Genomic DNA, 19,315 nt, shown 5'->3' on the forward strand with positions numbered 1-19,315 from the left:
GATGCCACTATCATCATTCACCTGGCTTGCATTTTAATAATTAGGTTGAGCCAAATAAATTAAACATAATGGACCTGAAACAGAACACATTTTCATGCAATTCTATGAGTCACATATAGGCCTATTTAAAACTCAAAAGTTGAGTTTTTTTCCTAATCTAGCTAAATGGCTTATTTCACTGGAATGTAAAAAGAACTGAATAAATGTACTACCAATACTACTGTAGAACTGTGTCACTAAAATTACAGGCATTGTCTATGTATTATGCACATTTAGATTTTACATTTATATCATTTTTTTGAGAGGCCGCCATCCGAAGCAATGAACAAAATAACACACAGTATTATGCATGCATTATATTTAAATGCGTAAGATATCTATTATGTATTATGTTCTTGTGAAGCTGCACTGTACTTACAATAACTAGCCTAGTGCATAGTGATTTAGTAGTAATTTTTACGTTCTTGTTTTAACACACTCTTTGCCACAGAAAAGGAATATAAAATAGCAAAAAAAAAAACCTCATTAGTGTAAATGATGTATTTTAGCTGCAAACGTGTGTCAGCCGCAGATGTGATGAGAGCCTGTGAGGGGACTGGAAAGCTTTGCGTTGTCTCCTTTACATCCGTAAAAATAAAACACACAAGCGTACGGTGCCACGCTGGCTTCCCTTCACTCATGGCAAAGCTGGCTGAATCAGAAATTCCACCAGACCGCCATTTCTCCCAACCGTCATTTCCCCCAACTGCCAGTGCCATTTCTCCCAAACGCCATTTCCCCCAACTTCCATTTCCTCAAATCGCCATTTCCCCCAACCGCCATTTCTCCCAACCGCTATTTCCCCCAACTGCCATTTCCTCAAATCGCCATTTCTCCCAACCGCCATTTCCTCCAACCGCCATTTCCCCCAACCTGTTAAATGTTGAAATTTTGTTGTGTCTGTAATCGACTGCTGCTTTCTTGACCAGGTCTCTCTTGAAAAAGAGATTTCTAATCTCATTGAGACTAACCTGATTAAATAAAGGTTAAATAAAAATAAAATAAAACATAAAAACCGCCATATCCCCCAACCGCCATTTCCAGGACTGCATGCCACATGCAGAACGTTACGCAGTGAGGGAAAAATCCGTTTTTAAAGAGCACGACTCTGGCATGTACAGACCAATTCCCCTCGTGGCACGGTCCTCGTAGGTTCATCTCCGCAGGTTGACCCAAACGGCTCCTTTTGCCTTTACAAAAATGTCAGATTAATTATTTCCAGTTCAGCAGAACTCACTGACGCACCATAATTAAGCGATGCTTCGGCCCCAATTCTCCGGGCTTGATTTGATAACCAACATGATTCACTCGTTCAAAATGGAGGAGAGAGAGTAGAAACAAAAAAACAACAACTTTCTGCTCAAAATGTGAGAGATTGCGCCATACATTCAATCACTGTACCTTTGGGGGGAGCGGTTGCATTTGGACCCCTTTTTATGGTACAGAAGCAGGGAAGCTTTAAAAGCCCGAGGACTGTCTGCTAATCAGAGGCAATCAGCGGCGTTCTGTCTGGACTCAAGCAGTCCTCTGTCAGTCTTTCGCTTAATCGCACAGATCGGTCCCTTCCTTGCCTTGGCCATTTGTCACCGTCTCTCCCTCTCTCTCTTTCTCCTGCAATCACCGACTTGCAGGGAGAAAAGAAAATGGAGGTTGCATGCTTGACTCCGTGAGGAAATGAAGTTTGACAATCGGAGTTCAAAGGTGACCTCCATTAATTTGAAAAGTAGAGGCATGAAGTCAGAGGATAGCTTAGAAAAGGCAAGTTAAGTTTTTTTCCCAGCAACACTAACAAAAGGTTCTGGCGCAGTGGAAAATGTATCTTTTAATTTCTCTTTTAGCAAAGGCTAAAGTGCACTGTTAAATATGTTAAGGAAATATATGCATTATGTTCAGTGCACCTTAGGGGTGACTTGAATTATGTTTTAATTATTACAGAGTAAAATATTTCATAAAATGAAATTAGAAATTAGAAACTATGCATATACCTGATTGTGGTAATACATATAACATCCTATAAGCTCATATAAGTTAAAAAAAACTTTTAAAATAAATACTGTGCATTTATTTTCAGTATTATTATTATTATCTTTGTTATATTGCAAGGCACCCTTTGACAGGGCAGGCAAGCTTACATTTCAGAAACTTGTTTATACAACTGTGTACATACTGCAGTAGTCCAGGTCAGAGTAAATTGCCCAAGAGTAAAATGTCAGGGCCTCGCCTCGAAATCGAACCTAGCGTACGATCCTCTAATTACACGGCCGCTCTCTCCACCGCCGCACCGCTACACTTCACGCTAAGCACCGTACAACAGCTGCGAGACCAGAGACTTGTGAAACTACCTCGAGAGGGCCGGGGTTTTGGGCTGAGGTCATTCTTGGGGTTTGGGAGCAGATTTAGAATCAGGGCTAAGGGTAGGTTTGGGGCCAGTCGACGGGCAACTGTGGTTAATATGAAGACATGTCGTGCGAATGTTTGAGTAAAACGCGAAACGAATCGGACCGTAATTATACCGGGAGCTGAATCTGACCCCCTCCATGTTTCGGTTTGCCCCTTGCAGGAAAACTAAAAGGGAAAACTTTGAACGCCGACTATGAGCACCTTTTAATTTTAGGTTTTTCTCCGGCTTCTCCAGAGCTGTTGCATTGATGCGCCCCCAGAAAATGGGTTCTCTGGTTTGTCTCCATCGGGGAACCCGTTTTAGTCCTTTATGGAACCCTCTATGGTGGGTGTTAAAAGCGTAAAAGCTCCCAGATTGAGTCAATTTGCCCAACAAAGAACCCTTGAGCTAGACAGGGTGTCTCCACAGAGGAGCCTTTTAGAACCTTTTCTTCTGAGCTTCTAAATGAGGCCGAATTGAATTTTTCCACACTATTTTACTGTTAGTCGGTTGGAATATTTGCAGCTTTTTTTGGGGAAAAAATATATTAGTGAAATTAATTTTATTTCTGCAGTTCGGTTTTATGCTCAGTTTTATGCTATGCAGAAATCAATTAAGGACGCGTTATGCGATTCTATCTCTCCTTAAAAAAAAATTAAATACCAATTTGCCTACGTTTACGAAAGACTAGAGAGAGGCATCTCCGTGGAAATGTTGTTAATAGTTGCACTAGTTTCCGTGAAAAAGCTTTTGACTCCTAACTATTGTTTCATTGAATATTATCTATTTACACAACGCAGTGAGACGCTAAATGCTACAAATGTTGCAGCCAGAGGGTCTGAATGGCAAACCGCAAGATTTTTTTTCTTGTTTTTTTTTTTTTTTTTTCAGTCAGGTCGATAAGACCTGGCTCACAGCTGGCTTTTTCCAATTGATCCCAAAGGTGTTGGATGGGGTTGAGGTCAGGGCTCGGTGCAGGCCAGTCAAGTTCTCCCTCACCGTCCTCGACAAAACTATTTCAATATGGACCTCGCTGTGTACCCGGGGTCATTGTCATGGTGAAACAACAACGGGCCTTCCCAAAACTGTTCAGGAAGCACGGAAACGTCTAGAATGTGATTGTATGCTGTAGCATTAAGATTTCGCAGTGACAAAGGGGCCTAGCCCAAAACCACAAAAAACAGCTCCAGACAGAGGGGTGTTCAGATACTTTTGGTCACATGGTGTAAGCAGTAAACGGGGAGCAGGCCTGCGGAGCTAGATCCGAGCCCGCTGACGCGGGAAGATGACACGTGGACAGGTGCGAACAGCAGTGCGTGCGTTGCTTTACGCATCAAAACAAAGCGTGCTGTGGACGTTAGACACGTCTGCGAGAACCAGGAAGTTCCCCAGGCCCGCTGCATGTTCAGCATGCTCCACTGCAGGGGTATCTCAGGTAAAGGTGACCTAAGGGGAACGAGCGAGGGTGCGGGGGGAAAGGTGGTAACATCTGGCCTCCTGTACAGCATGTGACTCCACATAAAATATGAATCCACGTCTGAGCAGCCAGGGTCGAGAGACGGCACGGCCCGGACCAATCGGTGAACCGCGTGCGCTGTTGGCATGGCTCCCGGTCGTCTTCGTTACGAGTCACCGTCCCGATTGGCCGACGGGCTTACACCCGTTCCCAAATGTAAAGCTCGCGAATGACCAAACCTCAGTCTGCGGTACGGACGGCGGCTCATAGTCACCAGTGTGTCATGGCTTCAGCAAGACAAACCCTGTGCACCTTTAAGCAAGGAATAATTCTTTTTAAAAGTAAAATAAATACATAAATCCAATACCTGCCTTCTGTAATGCAAATTTTGGCTACCTTCATAGGAATTCAGGGGATAGTGCAGGAATTTCACCAATTAATTCACGATGTGATTCTATAGACAGTGGCTAGTGCCGTGGCATTGATTTTATTTATTTATCTTTCCCTTGTCAGCAGTCTATCCTTAATAGCACTTTGGAGGTCAGCACACCGAATACCAATTGATCCGGAGACTTCTCCCCATCTCCTGGGAGACGGTAGAGAAGTCCATTACACCAGGGGTAATCGGATAAAACAAAGTTTCCTTGATACCCTTTGGATAATTTCTTGTAGCGCGAGTCCTGGACGCGTGTAAAAGCATGGCTTGATAGACCGTCATTTAATATAGAACGGACCAGACGGTGTTCGCTCCTAAAAGGCACCAAGAAGCAATTACGTTCGGGCGAATAGCTGGGGGTACTCTTGGGAGTTTTTCCCATTCATCCTTGGCAGGCTGGATTAAATTCCTATCACACCTACATGAATGATGAGATCCCTTTACACGAGACCTCCGTTAATTATCGCGGTCGATAGACGAGAAACGCCGGGCGCACGAAGCACAACCGGAAGCTTGGCGCAAAAAAAAAAAAAAACGTTTGTTGTTTTCTTGGCTGAGGCCTCTGGCTTCTAAAAAACCTCCCGGAACTTCGGGAACTCCAACAGAAAGAAGAAGAAGAAGAAGAAAAAAGAAGTTTCTTTCACAGCGTTCTGACTTGGCAAGTAAAAAACAAAAAAAAAATGTGAGCTATGGCTGAGATATATCAACAACAGAAGACAAACACAGACGAAATGCTGACGCACAGTAAGACTAACTGACCTTTTAGTTGGCATTAAAAAACGACATTGTGAATCATAATATTCTACACAGTCTGGTGATTATGCCTAGAAAATACATAGTACACATACTCTATTAATCCAGTTATACTTGAATAACAGTAAAATTGTCAACATTCTAATAAAGGAAATATAGGAAAAATACCTCTTTTTTATCCATAATCCTTCTTCAATTACAAATGATGCATATATCGCCTACTGAATATATATAGAGTGTATTCTCTCCTAATAATTACAGCTGTAATTGAATAGTTAGATATGTACAGTACTTCAAACCTATCACGCTTGCAATTAAATCATAATTCATACGCCACTATACTACAATATTGGAAACAATGCGGTAATGACATGGTATTTAATTCAACTCTTTAGCCAGTATTCCACAACTCTGCATAATTTCTCTGCCTGACAATCTCTAAATCAGAATCTCCACCAAATAACGCAGGTCTCGGAAATTAATATGCATAAATATTCATCTCAGTTCCCATCTTCAAGGGTTTTCAATTCGCTAATCTACATCGTTCCTCCCCGTCTGAACCTGCTCCATCCGTGCTCTCTCACTCACGTCTCACCGCTGACCTACTTACTTGTGAGACTTCAAAAATATCCTAATTAGCAGTTTTGCTGGCTTTTTTTTAACCAGCATCGTATGTTGTTTAGAGGGGATAGTAAATGAAGGATAGCATTATGCGTAGAATAGGCACTATCTGATGAAACATAAAAAACCAGGGAAAGACTCAGGTTGAATGCACCGGATATTACCCTGCCATACTCCCAAGGTGAACTATTCACGTGACACCACAGCTCCGTGTCCTTCAAGCTGTGACTGAGAGCGCAAAGCACGTCAACACAACAACGACGACACGACGAGCCGCCGCTGGCCAATCAGAGGACTCACCGAGTCTGTTGTCCATGGCGCCGAAATCCAGCGAGTACTTGACCACGTGGTAGTTGTTCCAGACGTACAGCAGGTTGTCCCGCGGGTTGTAATCCACGGCGGCGATGTACTGGTAGGAGTTGGGGAAGGGGATGTCCACGTAGCCGTCCTTGCTCTGGTCGGTGTTGTAGACGTAGTCGATCTTGTTGCCGGTGGCCTCGTTGTCGTCGTCCTCGTAGACGGTCTTGACCACGTAGAGCACGCCGCAGATCATGAAGGCGTTGGAGGCGGAGCGCTTGTCGTAGGCCGTGTCCCAGGTGCCCTCGATGCGGAGCGTGTAGGGGTTGAGCTGGCTGACCACCACGCGCCCGTTGTTCTGCTCGGTGGCGTAGATGACCCACAGGCCGTTCTCGTCCACCGCCAGGTCGATGTCGGACTTGCCGCCCCAGCGGTAGGGCGAGGTGTCGTGGTAGTTGGCGCTGGCGATGATGGCCTCGCCGCTCTTGATGCGCGTGCGCAGGTCGAACTTGACGATGTTGCGCGTGCGCTCCTTGTTGAAGAACAGGGCGCCGTCGTAGACCACGAAGCCCGTCCCGTCCACGCGGTGCGGCAGCTTGTAGGTGGTGGTGGGCCGGCCCGCGATGAAGTCCTCCTTGGAGGAGTACTCGGTGAGCGTGTCGGTCCGGTACGGCGTCCAGGGCATGTAGTAGATCTTGTCGGACGACTGGAGCGGGTCCTTGCACCAGGCTCCCGACTGGTGGTCTGATTCGAAGAGGTGCTCGCTCTGGTACACCCCCCGCAGGAGCCCCGGACACAGGAAGACTACAGGACACAGCGATAATAACAATTTTTAAAAAAGGAGTGTCATCGCAGGGGTTAAAGGTCAACCATAACTGTCATACACACTGACGCCACTGCTGACATTTTATGGACCCGCCCCGTCTTTCATCCATTTGGTGATTAATGTGCCGCATATGAATTCAGATAATAAGCAGCGGGTTATGATTCTAATTGCATTGTGCCAATAACTGTAAATTATGCTGACAGACATGTCATTTGTGTTGCAGGAACAATCCCTCAATTATTATTTTTTTCCATTCCCATGATTGAATTTGCTATTTTTTTTTTTTTTTTTGGGATGGGATTTTCTCTGTCTTGAGAGATATCCACTATTGATCAAAAGTAGACACATAATTAACATTAAAAAAATAAACCAGGACTTTATTTAATTACCTAAGAAATGTTGGCTTCAAAGCAAGGGGACATTACGTTTTTCAATTCAGCTGAATAACTTTGTATCATAAACCTCTCGAACGAAAATATTTATCTTACATCTACTGTCATTTAAGAAATGACACAAAGACAAGGAAATTGCGAAATTACTTTCAGTATTTGCATAGTGAAATAGTCATAGCATCCATTATCTTGCATAGTACATTTTCCTGGAACTTAAGTGGATCATAAGTACACACAGTAAATATCAGCTATATTTAGCGAATGCCAGTGCCTTCGGAAAATGGGATGCCTGGACGCCAGTGAAGGTCCCAGCGTTGCTTTTGAGAGATGAAGGAAGGCGTTGTGCGCATGAGATGCTCGGATGCGATGCGTGGATGAGGAAGATGAAGGAGAGGAGGATGAAGGAGACCAGCGTTCTTTTATTAGTCTGGGGAGCCAGAGGAATGGACAATGCATACGTGTATCCGCAGACAGAGCACATCTCCGGCTGTCCGATTTGATACAGAAACGTAATGAGGAATGAAATTGCCTCCCGAGCTCCCTGTGATTTATGATTCCGGGAACTTCAATAAATATACGGAGGGTCCTAATGCATATCTGAGGGAAGGGGAGAAGGTGACTTGCCTGCAGTACAGGCAGGTATTCAAAATATAAGTTAAAAAAAAAAAATCTTTTTATTAAGCATGCCATCCACACTACTGCGTGTAACAAGTCAGTATGTATGGCGAGTCGGTGATACTTATTAATGATTTGCGTGGAAAAAACGGCCTTGTCTAGGGAAGGTTATCTTAAGTGTGCAAATCTTTGCTCGGCGATGCAGCAGGAAACTCAACCTGTGACCTCACAAATCCATCACAGCCCCCCCCCCCCCCCCCCCCCCCCCCCCCCCCCCGCACTGTTAAACCGGGTCAAACTGCGAGGCTTTTAAAAACGTGATGCGATGAGCTAACAGGCAATTATGGGATGCGTCTGGATTTGGATCAAAGGGGAAGGGATGGAGAGGGCCGTTACCAGGAACCGCCAGTGCCATGGAAACGGAGCCGGAGAATTCCGCCCTGAATTTACAGGCGACCGTTTGCCCGGGCTGACGGAACATGGTTGCCCGTAGCGACCGGGAAATTTTTTGCTGCTGAGTGCACTATTTTATACATCCGTGTGGAAAAAAAATAGACGTTATTATTCAAGCAGCCAAGTGTGTCATAAACGTTTTTTTTTTTTTTTTTAAACACAGCATAAACGGCAATGTGATTGAGTCGTGAATGTGGGAGTGGACAGGCGGGTGGAGCTGTGGCTCACGGCAGGAGGCTGCTCGTGATATAAACGGACGCCGTGCGGCCGCTGCCCTGTCTCTCCCACAGGAATAGCCTCAAGGTTACAAGCATCCTCGAGATTATTATCCGCATTTACAATAACGGCACCTCACAAGGAGGGCTGTCCAAGACCTCAAACCTTACTCGACCTGCACCGATATCAAAGACGCCCGCAGACTGCGAGGCATCTGAATGGCTCATGGAGAGGCACCAGAGTGCTTCAGGCAGGGTTTAACCACTATTACATAATCTGGTACCATTTCAATCTCTGTCCTGTACTGTACCGGAGAGCCCTACAGCATTTTTGAGATTTAAAAAATGCACTTAAACACAACGCTTTCAGTTTTTTTCTCTTTTTTTCTCACATATCATTTCACGTCATGCACTTAGCTTATTAGTTCTGAATTTATTAAAGGGCCGCTGAAGGTCAAAGGTCAACGTTCTTTAGAATTTGCCTCTGAGCAGACGGGCACCTCCTCAGTATCGTCTTACGGTGGTTTCTCGGCGGAAGCTGGGGACGTTCTCACGTGAAAGGAGAGTCACCCTCACAATCGCAGAGAAGCAACTGGGCCATTAACGTGTGCAATACCGCAAACTCAGCAGCAAAAAAAAGAAGGTAAGCGGGTGATTAGCATGGTGTGGTGTGACAGAGCGGGTAATGAATTCCATATTTTATCAGATAAAGCATGTATTTACACAGGCGTGGATAAAAGAGGAGTGGGTGGTGGGTCCATTTATTGGATTAACTTATTGAATTACCTTTTTGTTCCACTTCTACGATAAGCATTGAGGAGAGAAAAGAAGGAGAAAAAAAGGGGAGTTTATTAATGATGCAACAACTCGTCAAGAGTCACTCATGGCCGTTTCCATGCCAACATGACATCATTTTCATTATTTTTTTAACAGAGCCTGATGGGGAAAAAGGGTCAAGTGATAATTCCATCACATGAGGAAACTGCATGACCTTTTGGAGGAAGTGATAATAAAACAATAGAATAAGAAGAAGCGCTCCTGAAAGGAAATGCACAGTTCGTCATATCTTGCTGAGGAGAATGGTGAAGAAAAAAAAGACATAATTTGAGACCATCGTAATTACAATCCGAAAGGTAAAACTCCCACGGGCAGCTCAACCAAGCTGTGGAACTGGCAGTTACAGGGTTAAATCATCTGCAGCACAGAATTTCAAATTTAAAAAACAGAATTCCAGCAACAGTACAGAATCCCAGCATGAACACTGATTACTGTGGAATTGCGCACGAAAACGGAATAGTTGTTTTATACACAATTCATCCTTCGGCTCTACCACACAGGTTGAAAAGAAAAGAAATACTTCTTTTTTTAAATCATCACAATAACTTCATCACAGAAATCACATTTTAGGCTATGCTGTAGGTTGTGACAGCAGGAGGGGAGGTGGATCGGTGGACCGGTCCGGTTTTCTAGAGGAGTGACTTTCTAGAGGAGTGGCTTTCCGACAGAGCAGCCTTCTAGAGGAGCGGCTTTCTAGAGCAGTGGCTTTCCGACAGAGCAGCCTTCTAGAGGAGCGGCTTTCTAGAGCAGTGGCTTTCTGACAGAGCGGCTTTCTAGAGCAGTGGCTTTCTGACAGAGCGGCTTTCTAGAGGAGCGGCTTTGCAGAGGAGCGGCTTTCCAAGAGAGCGGCTTCCGAAAGGAACGGTTTTCTAGAGGAAAGGCACTGAGCAAGTTGTATTATAAATAAATAAAACAGTTTCTTCCAGAGCTAATGGAAACCGACAGCTCTGCTGCACAGGCGTCGTCCACAGGGGGGGAGAGAAGGTTGTACTGCAAAGTGGAACAAAAGTCCCGTCATCTCGAAAAAGGAGCGCTGGTTATTCCCAAGATTTGTTTTTAGAAATCGGTCACCCTCAGGACACACTCATATGCCGGCCATTCAAACAGCAAGCCCAGGAAACGCGCACGGACTGCCTGTGCTGAGGCCTGTTGTTCTGTTGTTCCCTGGCTAAAAACGTTAAGCCATCTGTCATCCCCAAATACATATGTGCTTACCCATAACACGAGCCGTACCAGAGAACGTTTGAGATTCTGATAGACAGAGAGAGAACAAGAGTGAGAGAACAGATTGAAATGGAGAGACAGGGAGCGGAGAGAGGGAGGTAGGAGGAAGAGAAGTGCAAGTAGTAAATAGTATAATGTTCAGTAATAAAAAAATTATTGATTTATGATATGAATTCCCAGCATACGCACTTAAAGGGTGCTCATGAACAGCAAATGAGACAAAAACACATTGTAAAATTTTTATCATTCTAGGAAAATGAGAGTTAATAGATTGTCTTGGGAAGTAAGAGTATGGGGGAAAAAAACAAGAAATGGAAACAGACATCAAAATGTCAAACAAACGCCCTTTAGTTTGTACAAGGCATAATGAAAACACTGCAAATACAATAAATCAGTTAACTGGTGTGCAACATCCTGTGTTGTATGGGAATATTTTGAATATTTCAGTGAATATATAGGCATCAGACGAACTTCCCAGCAACATTTACAACAGGCAAAATATATCAGACATCTGGTCTGCCTGCCTGAATATGATTTTTTTCACATGCGTGTGGATAAATATGGAGTTCTGGCCGTTTTGGTGAACTTGTAACCTCTCATTACACAAACCAGAGACAGATGGGAATGAGCTTCGCATGGCCCTGCAAAATGTCTCCTGTGCCAACTGATGAATTTGGTCATCGTGCCAAAGCTGGCCTGGTCACACTCCAGTAACCTGAGAACCAGACGGGCCAGAGCATACCAGTGCTTAGAATTAAGAGATACCTTTGGCCTCACCATAAACAAACAAACAAACAAACAAATAAATAAATAAATGAACGTCCTCTTGAGAAAGTGCAGAAAAGGTGTGATGTTTTAAATGAGTAAAAATGCGCTGAGAACATGTTCACATAAAAAAAAAAAAAAAAACACGAGGATCAGATGGCAAAACTCGATCATCTCTCTCAGAGTTAATATTGCAGTCGCACACATCTTGTTTTTTTCTCTCCTTTTTCTTGGGGGGGGGGGGGAGGGTGAGGGGGGGGTGGTTGAAGCTATTCATTGCAAAAGGCTTCCATGATGGCACACAGAGATTAACAACCGTTCGGAGAGACGTCGGTTGAAGTCTCTCTCTCCTCTCGACGGTTCTAAATTTGACTTTTGGCGAGCGCTCCAAACGTGCTCTAATTGCATGATAAGTGCTGGCAATTTTACACACGGGCCCTGAAAACACACAGGGCATGGAAGGACAGGCACGCGTGGTACGTCTTCACCCAAACAGCAGGTGGCATCACTTCAATCAGTATATTTACATTAAAAAACCAATAAAAGGGATATTTTTTTTCAAATAGTTCATTTGACAGGGACAATGCAAATTAATAATATGTCGGTAAATGTGCCAGAGTTAGCCAGGGAGGCCAATTTTCATCTGGAGACCCCCCCGGATTGACCTGCGGGAAACCCACGCAAACACGGGGAGAACATGCAAACTCCATGCAGAGAGGATCCAGGACAGCCAGGACTCGAACCTCCTTCTTGCAAGGCAACAGTGTTAACCACTGCGCCACCGTGCCACCCAAAAATAATAATAAATAAATACAGAGAGACTAAATGAAAATATATGATATTCTAGCTCACAACAGCAATGAGCATGCACTTCATCCCAAGCCCAAAGTCTTTCTCCAGATAAAATCAGCTGTCTATGGTTAAGACCAAGGTCACTTCTGAATTGTCCAGGCAGTCATTAGAAACATGACAAGAATACACATTCACCCTTTTTCATAAACACATGCACGGAGGAGAGAGAAAAATTCAATAAAAAAAGTGCACGGCAGCGTGGCTTCAACAAAGCTACGTCTTCTCATCTTGTCACGTCTTAACGGGTTTACTTCTGCTTGCACCTGTCCCACACCTGTCCCACACCTGTCCCCCGGCCTGTGGCTCAGGCTCTCGGGGCCTCTCAGGATGGATGCCGTGGCTGAGCAGACGCACGGGCTGCTTTATCGGCTGTGAAACACGGCCTTTTACGAGCCTCGCTGTGCGTGAACCTGCACTCCCGCGAGACGGATGGCGCCGTTCGCCGTCTTACGAAAGCACCGTAAGTCAAACCGGACGGAGAAACCGGCGGTATAAATGTAAACAATAACGTGTAATAACAGGGTCCCCTGTAGTCATAGAAGCATGACATGCAGTCCACCTCGTTCAGCAACATCGCAGGTTTTCAAGGACAGATATGCTATTAGAACACTGAATTGCACTGCTGTTCAAAAACTACACAAAAACTAAGCTGCATCCTGTATTTTCATCGAACAGCTTAATATTTTAATATTTAACCCCGCCCCCCATCACCCCCCCTCCCCCCAAAAAGATTTTTCAATCATTCAACAGATGTTCATCAACTAATTCTATGATATTATCACACAAATTTCAATGACAGCAACTATGCCCTCAGCATAGCACGGTGTACTGTATTAACATGGTCATGTGAGGTGAACATCAAGAATGGCTCCCTATGAAGAACAGTTGTTCTTGGCTGGGTGGGGGGGTGTGGGGTGGGGGTGGGGGGGTGGTTTAATAATTCTCATAACTTGCTTCATCACATCTGTGAAGTAATCGGAATGATGTCACTACAGCTGGATAGAGCAGCCTCTAATCACGGCTGAACGAAGCCCATTTTATTCAAATCTGCACAGAGGAAATTGCGAATAGATTTCCCATCCTTAATTAATTACATAATTACTCAAATTAGAGGGCTCGAATGCGTGTGCCTGAGGATATAGGGTTGGTGGGGGTGGGTTGGGGAAGGGGGGGGGGGGGGTCACCACTGCAGTCTCTGCCTTGGGTACATTAACAGCAACCACAACAGCAACAGCAGCCAAAAACCTGCAGCTTGATGGTGATTGGGGGAAGATCTCTCGTGACAGGTGCAGACGACGGCTGGACCGAGGCCAGCCAATCACATGGGAATGTCAGAAAGCCAAGTCAAACAAAAACACATTCTGAGCGAAACTGCCGCTGGAATTTGGAGCGCTGGAGAAAGTGTTGTGCGCCTAATTGCATTCGCTAATTGCTCCGCGACTTTTCCAGAATAAAAAGACGAGAGAGAGAGTCTTCTTCGGCAATTTTCAAATAAGCTTGGACACATCTTAGGAATGCCGCATCAAACTGGCAAACGAGTCTCGAGAGCTCCTTATTGTAAACGAAGCAATCAAGGACCATGACTAGCGCGAATAGCCACATGATGCAACCCCAGAGTGTTGTATCACCAATTTAGTCTGATGGCCTTAGCACTTAAAAGTGCCCAAATATTTCACATTAGGAAGCTGAGTGCAAAAAAAAAGGGGAACCTGATAAATGATACTTCCCAGTACAGCGTTTAAGAAAATCATTTTCACACGCCCCAAGTCACCGCGGACGTTATAATTCATAACACACTTCTATAATCATGCCCTTCCCCTGTAATTAGAGATTCGTTCATGCTATAAAAACGTTTTCGCTGGCAAAGCCTTTCCTGTGCCGTGATGCATCTCAAATTAGCTCACAGACAATGTTCAACATCGTGTCCTGCGATATGGTCCCAGCTAACCTCGGCAGGAGACGGTCACAAGCAAGCAGTGGCTTTGTCCCGATGAAATCCCATCGTTCCTAATATAAGTGCTCGAGTCAGGCCGGGACCAAAGATGATGAACTGGCAGAGGCACCATACAAAAAAAAAAAAGATCTTCAATCAAAAAAAACTAATCTGTTTGGATCCAGGGGATTCTCAGCTATATTCCATGTCGTCCTGTATTACAATGCACATTTCTTGGCAGCTTTCCCCTCATTCTCTGAAATAAGCTCGGTAGGTGGTTATCCAGAAAAATCACAACTCTATGCATGTCAGGTTTCTTGCCTAAGACTCTACAACAAATTCAGTTAAAGTAAAAGTGAAATAAAATGTTGCTCTTTAATTGTTTAACTTGAAAAACTGTTTATGGGTTATGTCACAGATCAATCCAACTAATCTTTTTTTCAAACACGGTCAGTCCTTCAGTGTAGTCCTTGACAGTTGAAATAAAACTGAAATGGCTTGTGGACTATTACCAAATACTTCTCCTACACAATGAGCAGAATAATACAGTGACATACGTTCTGCATATTTTCTTAACATGCAAATGGAAAGGTTAGTTTCTTAGATGTACTTTTGATGCAATGCATCATCAAATATGCAATGCAATACATGTTCCATTAGATGTTAGGACAACACAGGTAATGTCTAAATGTTCAACATGCACAAAACCCAGCTTCTGTTTCTGGCAGCAGTGAAACATCTGAATGTCCAAGGACAACCAACCCGTATGCCACAGACAAGAAACAATCATAAAGTCATACCTAACAGGTTTGTGGTTTATGCTTAAGGTCTACCTTAAGGGGGAGGTTAGTTGATCCATCAACTGACCAGCGCACTCCGCCATGTGGAGCATCTACAGCCCGTGTTCTGCGTGTTTTCATCACTACAGTGCTTGGTCAAAATATACCAAGACATATCATAAATAATAACTTTATCTGTTATCATAAATGTGGTCGAAGAAGTAATTTACAAATCCATAATTTAACATCTCTACCAGTTCCGTATTACTTTGCAGTGGCACACTGCCTTGTCCAGAGAGGCTTGTAAAGCTTCCGTTTGAGATATTTTCCATTTTTAGAGGTGGCTAAATTATTAAATCATTCAGGTTAAGTGCCTCGCTCCAGGGCGTAACAGCTGTGCCCCTGACTGGGTGTGAACCTGCAACCTCCTGATTTTGAACTGTGGAGCCACACTATGGCGTCACACTACGTGTGCATAAAGTAAAGTTTGGGTGGGAGGGGGGGAGGGGAGGGGAGGGGAGGGGGAGGGCGGGGGTGCAGATGTTTCGCGCTGAAATCCGCCTTCTGTTGCAGCACGTCCATTCCAGCGACGCCACCCTCGGCGCCTTGACACCTACAACGCCGTGAGGAGCGGCAAAGTGTGAACGATGAAGGGCTCTCATCCTCATCACCCTCACCCGTCGCACTCTGCTGAGCTTAAGATACCGCCAGACACGTGCTATACAGAACATACACCCCACCGCCATTTCCACCACTCCGTTTTGGCCAATGAGTAGGGGACAGGATATTGAACACTGTTGTAAATACAGTGCAGCAATCAATACGATGTGCTGATACACCAATACCAACACATGCAATAATTTTTCTTAATATGCACAACATATTAAGAGCATGTTTATGAGAAAATGAAACTGCCAGCAGCAGGTATGCATTCATGTTCATTAGATGTAACATGTAATATATAATTTTTTTTCTAATAACCTACTAGCAAAGGCAATATCCAGGGAAAAAGTACCAAGCTCTTTTTTTATATATAACGTGTTTATTTATCAAAACAGCCATTGAGTAGTAAATGGGGTACAAGTGAGGGTGTATTTCATCAGTGGTCAAGATATTTGGACAGGTCTAAATTGTCTCTTTTGCCCTCTAACAGCATCCTGCAGTGATACAGGGAGGTTTGCGCGGGGAGTCTGTTCCGTGCATATTCCACAGAGCTGGCTCGCTTACAGCTGACTCCGTGCCCGTCCTCTCCAAAACACAGACAAACCGCACTCACTCCAGAAAACAATGACCACTCAGAACAGAAACAGAAACCCAGAAAACACATTTCAATTATGCACTGCATCCACACGAATTGCTCACATCAAGGACGGAACGATTTTCCATGACAACAACCGCGGTCAAAAATTTATGTATTTATTTCTATTTTTTTTTAAATTAGGTGCATGCGGGGGGATTCGGAGAGAGGCGGACTTGAGATAAAGGTCGTAATGAAAAATTCATCCGGTAAACAAACGGAGGTCAGAACTCAGAAGGACCGCCCGGTTCTGGCCTGTTTTCCGATGCGAGTCAGTGGAAAACTCTGCCGTCCTTCACATTAGGTGAGACCCTGATTAATTAAGGCCGTGGATGAGCCCAGCTTCCCAAAGGCATCGGGGTTAAGCTCCAAGGAAAAACCTACACAAAATACACACAGTGCTACAGAACTTATTACAAAAGCACAGGAGCCCGTTGAGATCCCCGGTATTAGCACATGGAGAAATCAGAGTTGATTATCATTAGCCCGAGACGTCTAATAGCAATTCTTCTTTTATAGCAATTATTATAGTCCATCCATCCATCCGATATCTATACCCACTTATCCTGGTCAAGGTCTCAGGAGGTGCTGGAGCCTATCCCAGCATGCATTGGGCGAGAGGCAGGCAGGAATAAACCCAATTCCAAATTACTTTTGTCATTTCTGCCAATTATTTCAATCCCCTACATTTTAATAGTAGGTCACCTTGTATGCTACAGTGACCACATTTTTATAGAAGTATGACAAAATCTTGGTGCGTCATCATAAATATAGCGAGGCGCTGCTGGATGTCAGCTCACTCTGAGTGGAGCGTCAGGACACGCATCTTGATGCCAGTCCCTCGTCCCACAGTTTCATTCTCCACTCATGACTCAAACGTGTTTTTTTGCGATTGTTATCAAACTTGGAAAGAGGACCGAGGTTTGTGACTAAACCAATTACTCAGCTTTCTCTACCAAGATGGAGGTGGCCCTTTTCTTAAATGACATAAAGCAATGACACGACATTGATGGGGGTAAAGCAAAGATACTCGGTTAAAGTGACATATTGTGCTGGTGGAGTGTCACTACCCAAACCCTGCAGTGGGTGGAGCTAATACAGTATGTGCTGTCAATCAGTGACTTGTATAAACGCAATATGAAAGCTGTGCTCCCTACAGAAAATCATTTATTGGTTCAAATGCGTGAGCCAATGACACTCAGTCATTGTGTGAGCCTCAACCCGTTGGTAGGTTCATGAAGATCTCACTCTCTTGCACAGCCGGACACTTTAAATTAGGGAGAGGATAAGGGCTATAAAAAAATAAATAAAAAATTAAGTCCAACACCTCCGCCACTAGTGATATATCACAATGACAACCACAAGGCCCACACGGCCGCCATTTTGTGAAATAGCTTTAAATTGTGTCCAAAGAAAAGCTGCGTTCCATCAATGTCAGCGACGAGCCCATTGTAAGTGCTGCGCAATGGGACTGCCCACCTCTTTGTGTCTGTAGCTGTATTCAGACAGGAAGACAGCAAGGGAGGGAAACAGACAGAGGAGGGACCACAGCTAAGGAAATTACCATTCCTGAAATCCCAAAGCCCTGTCCGTACGGACCGGTCAAGAGACTACAGCCACACTACAGACTGCACCACGTATCTCAACATAAATGGAAGGGTGGGTGGGGGGGGCACTTAAAAATAGCTATATACATGATTTCTGTGAGGAAAGCTATTAAACCATGCATATAGACATGAAATATCATTGTGTGCCCCCCCCCCCCTCCATCCTTCACTAGCAAAATATTTAAGTAAGGACTTCAATCTCATTTTTTAATTTTATTTTTTAATTTTTTTATGAAGTGCAAGGGTTCATACAGCTGACTCCACGACTCGTTTTATTTTATATTCCGATGCGAACCCGATGTTGCACCTCTGCTTCACGTTTTTACTAATCCGACATAGCCTTGACTCAATCAGAAGTGCAAGCCCAGCCCTAAACATAATGAAGCTCCATAAAAAAAAAAAATATATATATATATATATCGTTCTGAAGCCGATAAAGAACATGTCTTTGACCAGAATACTGATGAAGTCCTTCTTCACAGGCAATCTGTGTCAGAGGGATTCAACAAGGGGGGCGGGGGGGGAGGGGGGCGGGGGGGAGCCATCTTGATAGACAGCTGGGCTTCTCATTGCTTTGGAGCCTGATAACCTGTGTGCCAGAAGCAGGTCTTCAAGGACCCGCAATTAAGAGCCTTCCTTTATTGCCGCCGCGGCGGTATAATAACCGGCCCCCGTCTCGAACCGGCTGCTTTTTATTTTAGACGATATATCCCGTGAGCCGTCGACACCTCGCTTTTTTATAATGCGGTCAGAAGCGCGGGATAATAGGCAGGGAGTCGGAAACTTGAACCCGTAACCCCCAAAGGCTGTGCCTCCTCTTCTCAGGTAGGGTGCTTACCATTGTGTCCTTAAGCGAGGCACTTAGCCCCGGATTATTTCACTCGAATATTAAAGCCGCCGGGCGAACGGATCGCGAGTTAAAAGCGGAAACCGATAAGAGCATTTGAGCTAAACGCCGGAAATGTAAATGTAAATGTGAATGTTAAAGCCCAGACATTTGAGATACTGGCTGGCGCGTGTTTAAAATGTTCCCCACCGCAGCTCAGTTCACAGAAAAGGGTTCGAGAACTTGTCGCTTTGGCTGATGTCTCTAAATATGCATGGATTTGAATAGCTAGGGGACAGTGTTTTTGGGGTAGTTTTGAAGGCATCCTCTGGTTCTCTTACAGGTTGATACACTGCATTATGCCATTGCCTGTGGAATAAATATTTTAATGTCTTTTTTTATTATTATTTGTCATGTCAATCTGGAGATAAGGATCCATTTGGCATTCACAAATCTATAACCTGTCAGTTCCGGGCTGAAAACACATAATCTTTCATTATTTCTATTTTTATTTATTATGTTTATTACAAATTAATTACATAAACCAGCTGTTCCCTTTTTGCCAGTAATCAGGAGCCGCTGTGTAAATGTCAATTACATCCCAGCGTAATTAAATAGCTTTTCAAATTCCCCATAGTTTCAGGTCTAACGAGACCATAGGAACTATTTATTCCACAAATCAATTTATTCCACAACACAAAGCATCAGCAGG

General features: G+C 44.3%; 1 protein-coding gene across 11 annotated transcripts in view; it reads right to left on the minus strand.

Moving 5' to 3' along the window:
• The window catches only part of adgrl3.1 (adhesion G protein-coupled receptor L3.1), a 223,943-nt gene that overhangs the window by 98,214 nt on the left and 106,414 nt on the right, over positions 1-19,315 (minus strand). For 8 of the 11 annotated variants that reach the window (XM_035417525.1, XM_035417526.1, XM_035417530.1 and 5 more), the window contains 2 exons: positions 9,270-9,284; positions 5,986-6,786 (listed from right to left, as the gene is read on the minus strand). In XM_035417525.1, coding sequence (XP_035273416.1) covers positions 5,986-6,786; positions 9,270-9,284 — 816 coding nt within the window. The remainder of the gene's footprint in view (positions 1-5,985; positions 6,787-9,269; positions 9,285-19,315) is intronic. The other 3 variants (XM_035417534.1, XM_035417533.1, XM_035417527.1) reach the window with 1 other exon arrangement.

The sequence above is a fragment of the Anguilla anguilla genome, chromosome 5, assembly GCF_013347855.1.
Source record: "Anguilla anguilla isolate fAngAng1 chromosome 5, fAngAng1.pri, whole genome shotgun sequence".
Lineage (NCBI taxonomy): Eukaryota > Metazoa > Chordata > Actinopteri > Anguilliformes > Anguillidae > Anguilla > Anguilla anguilla.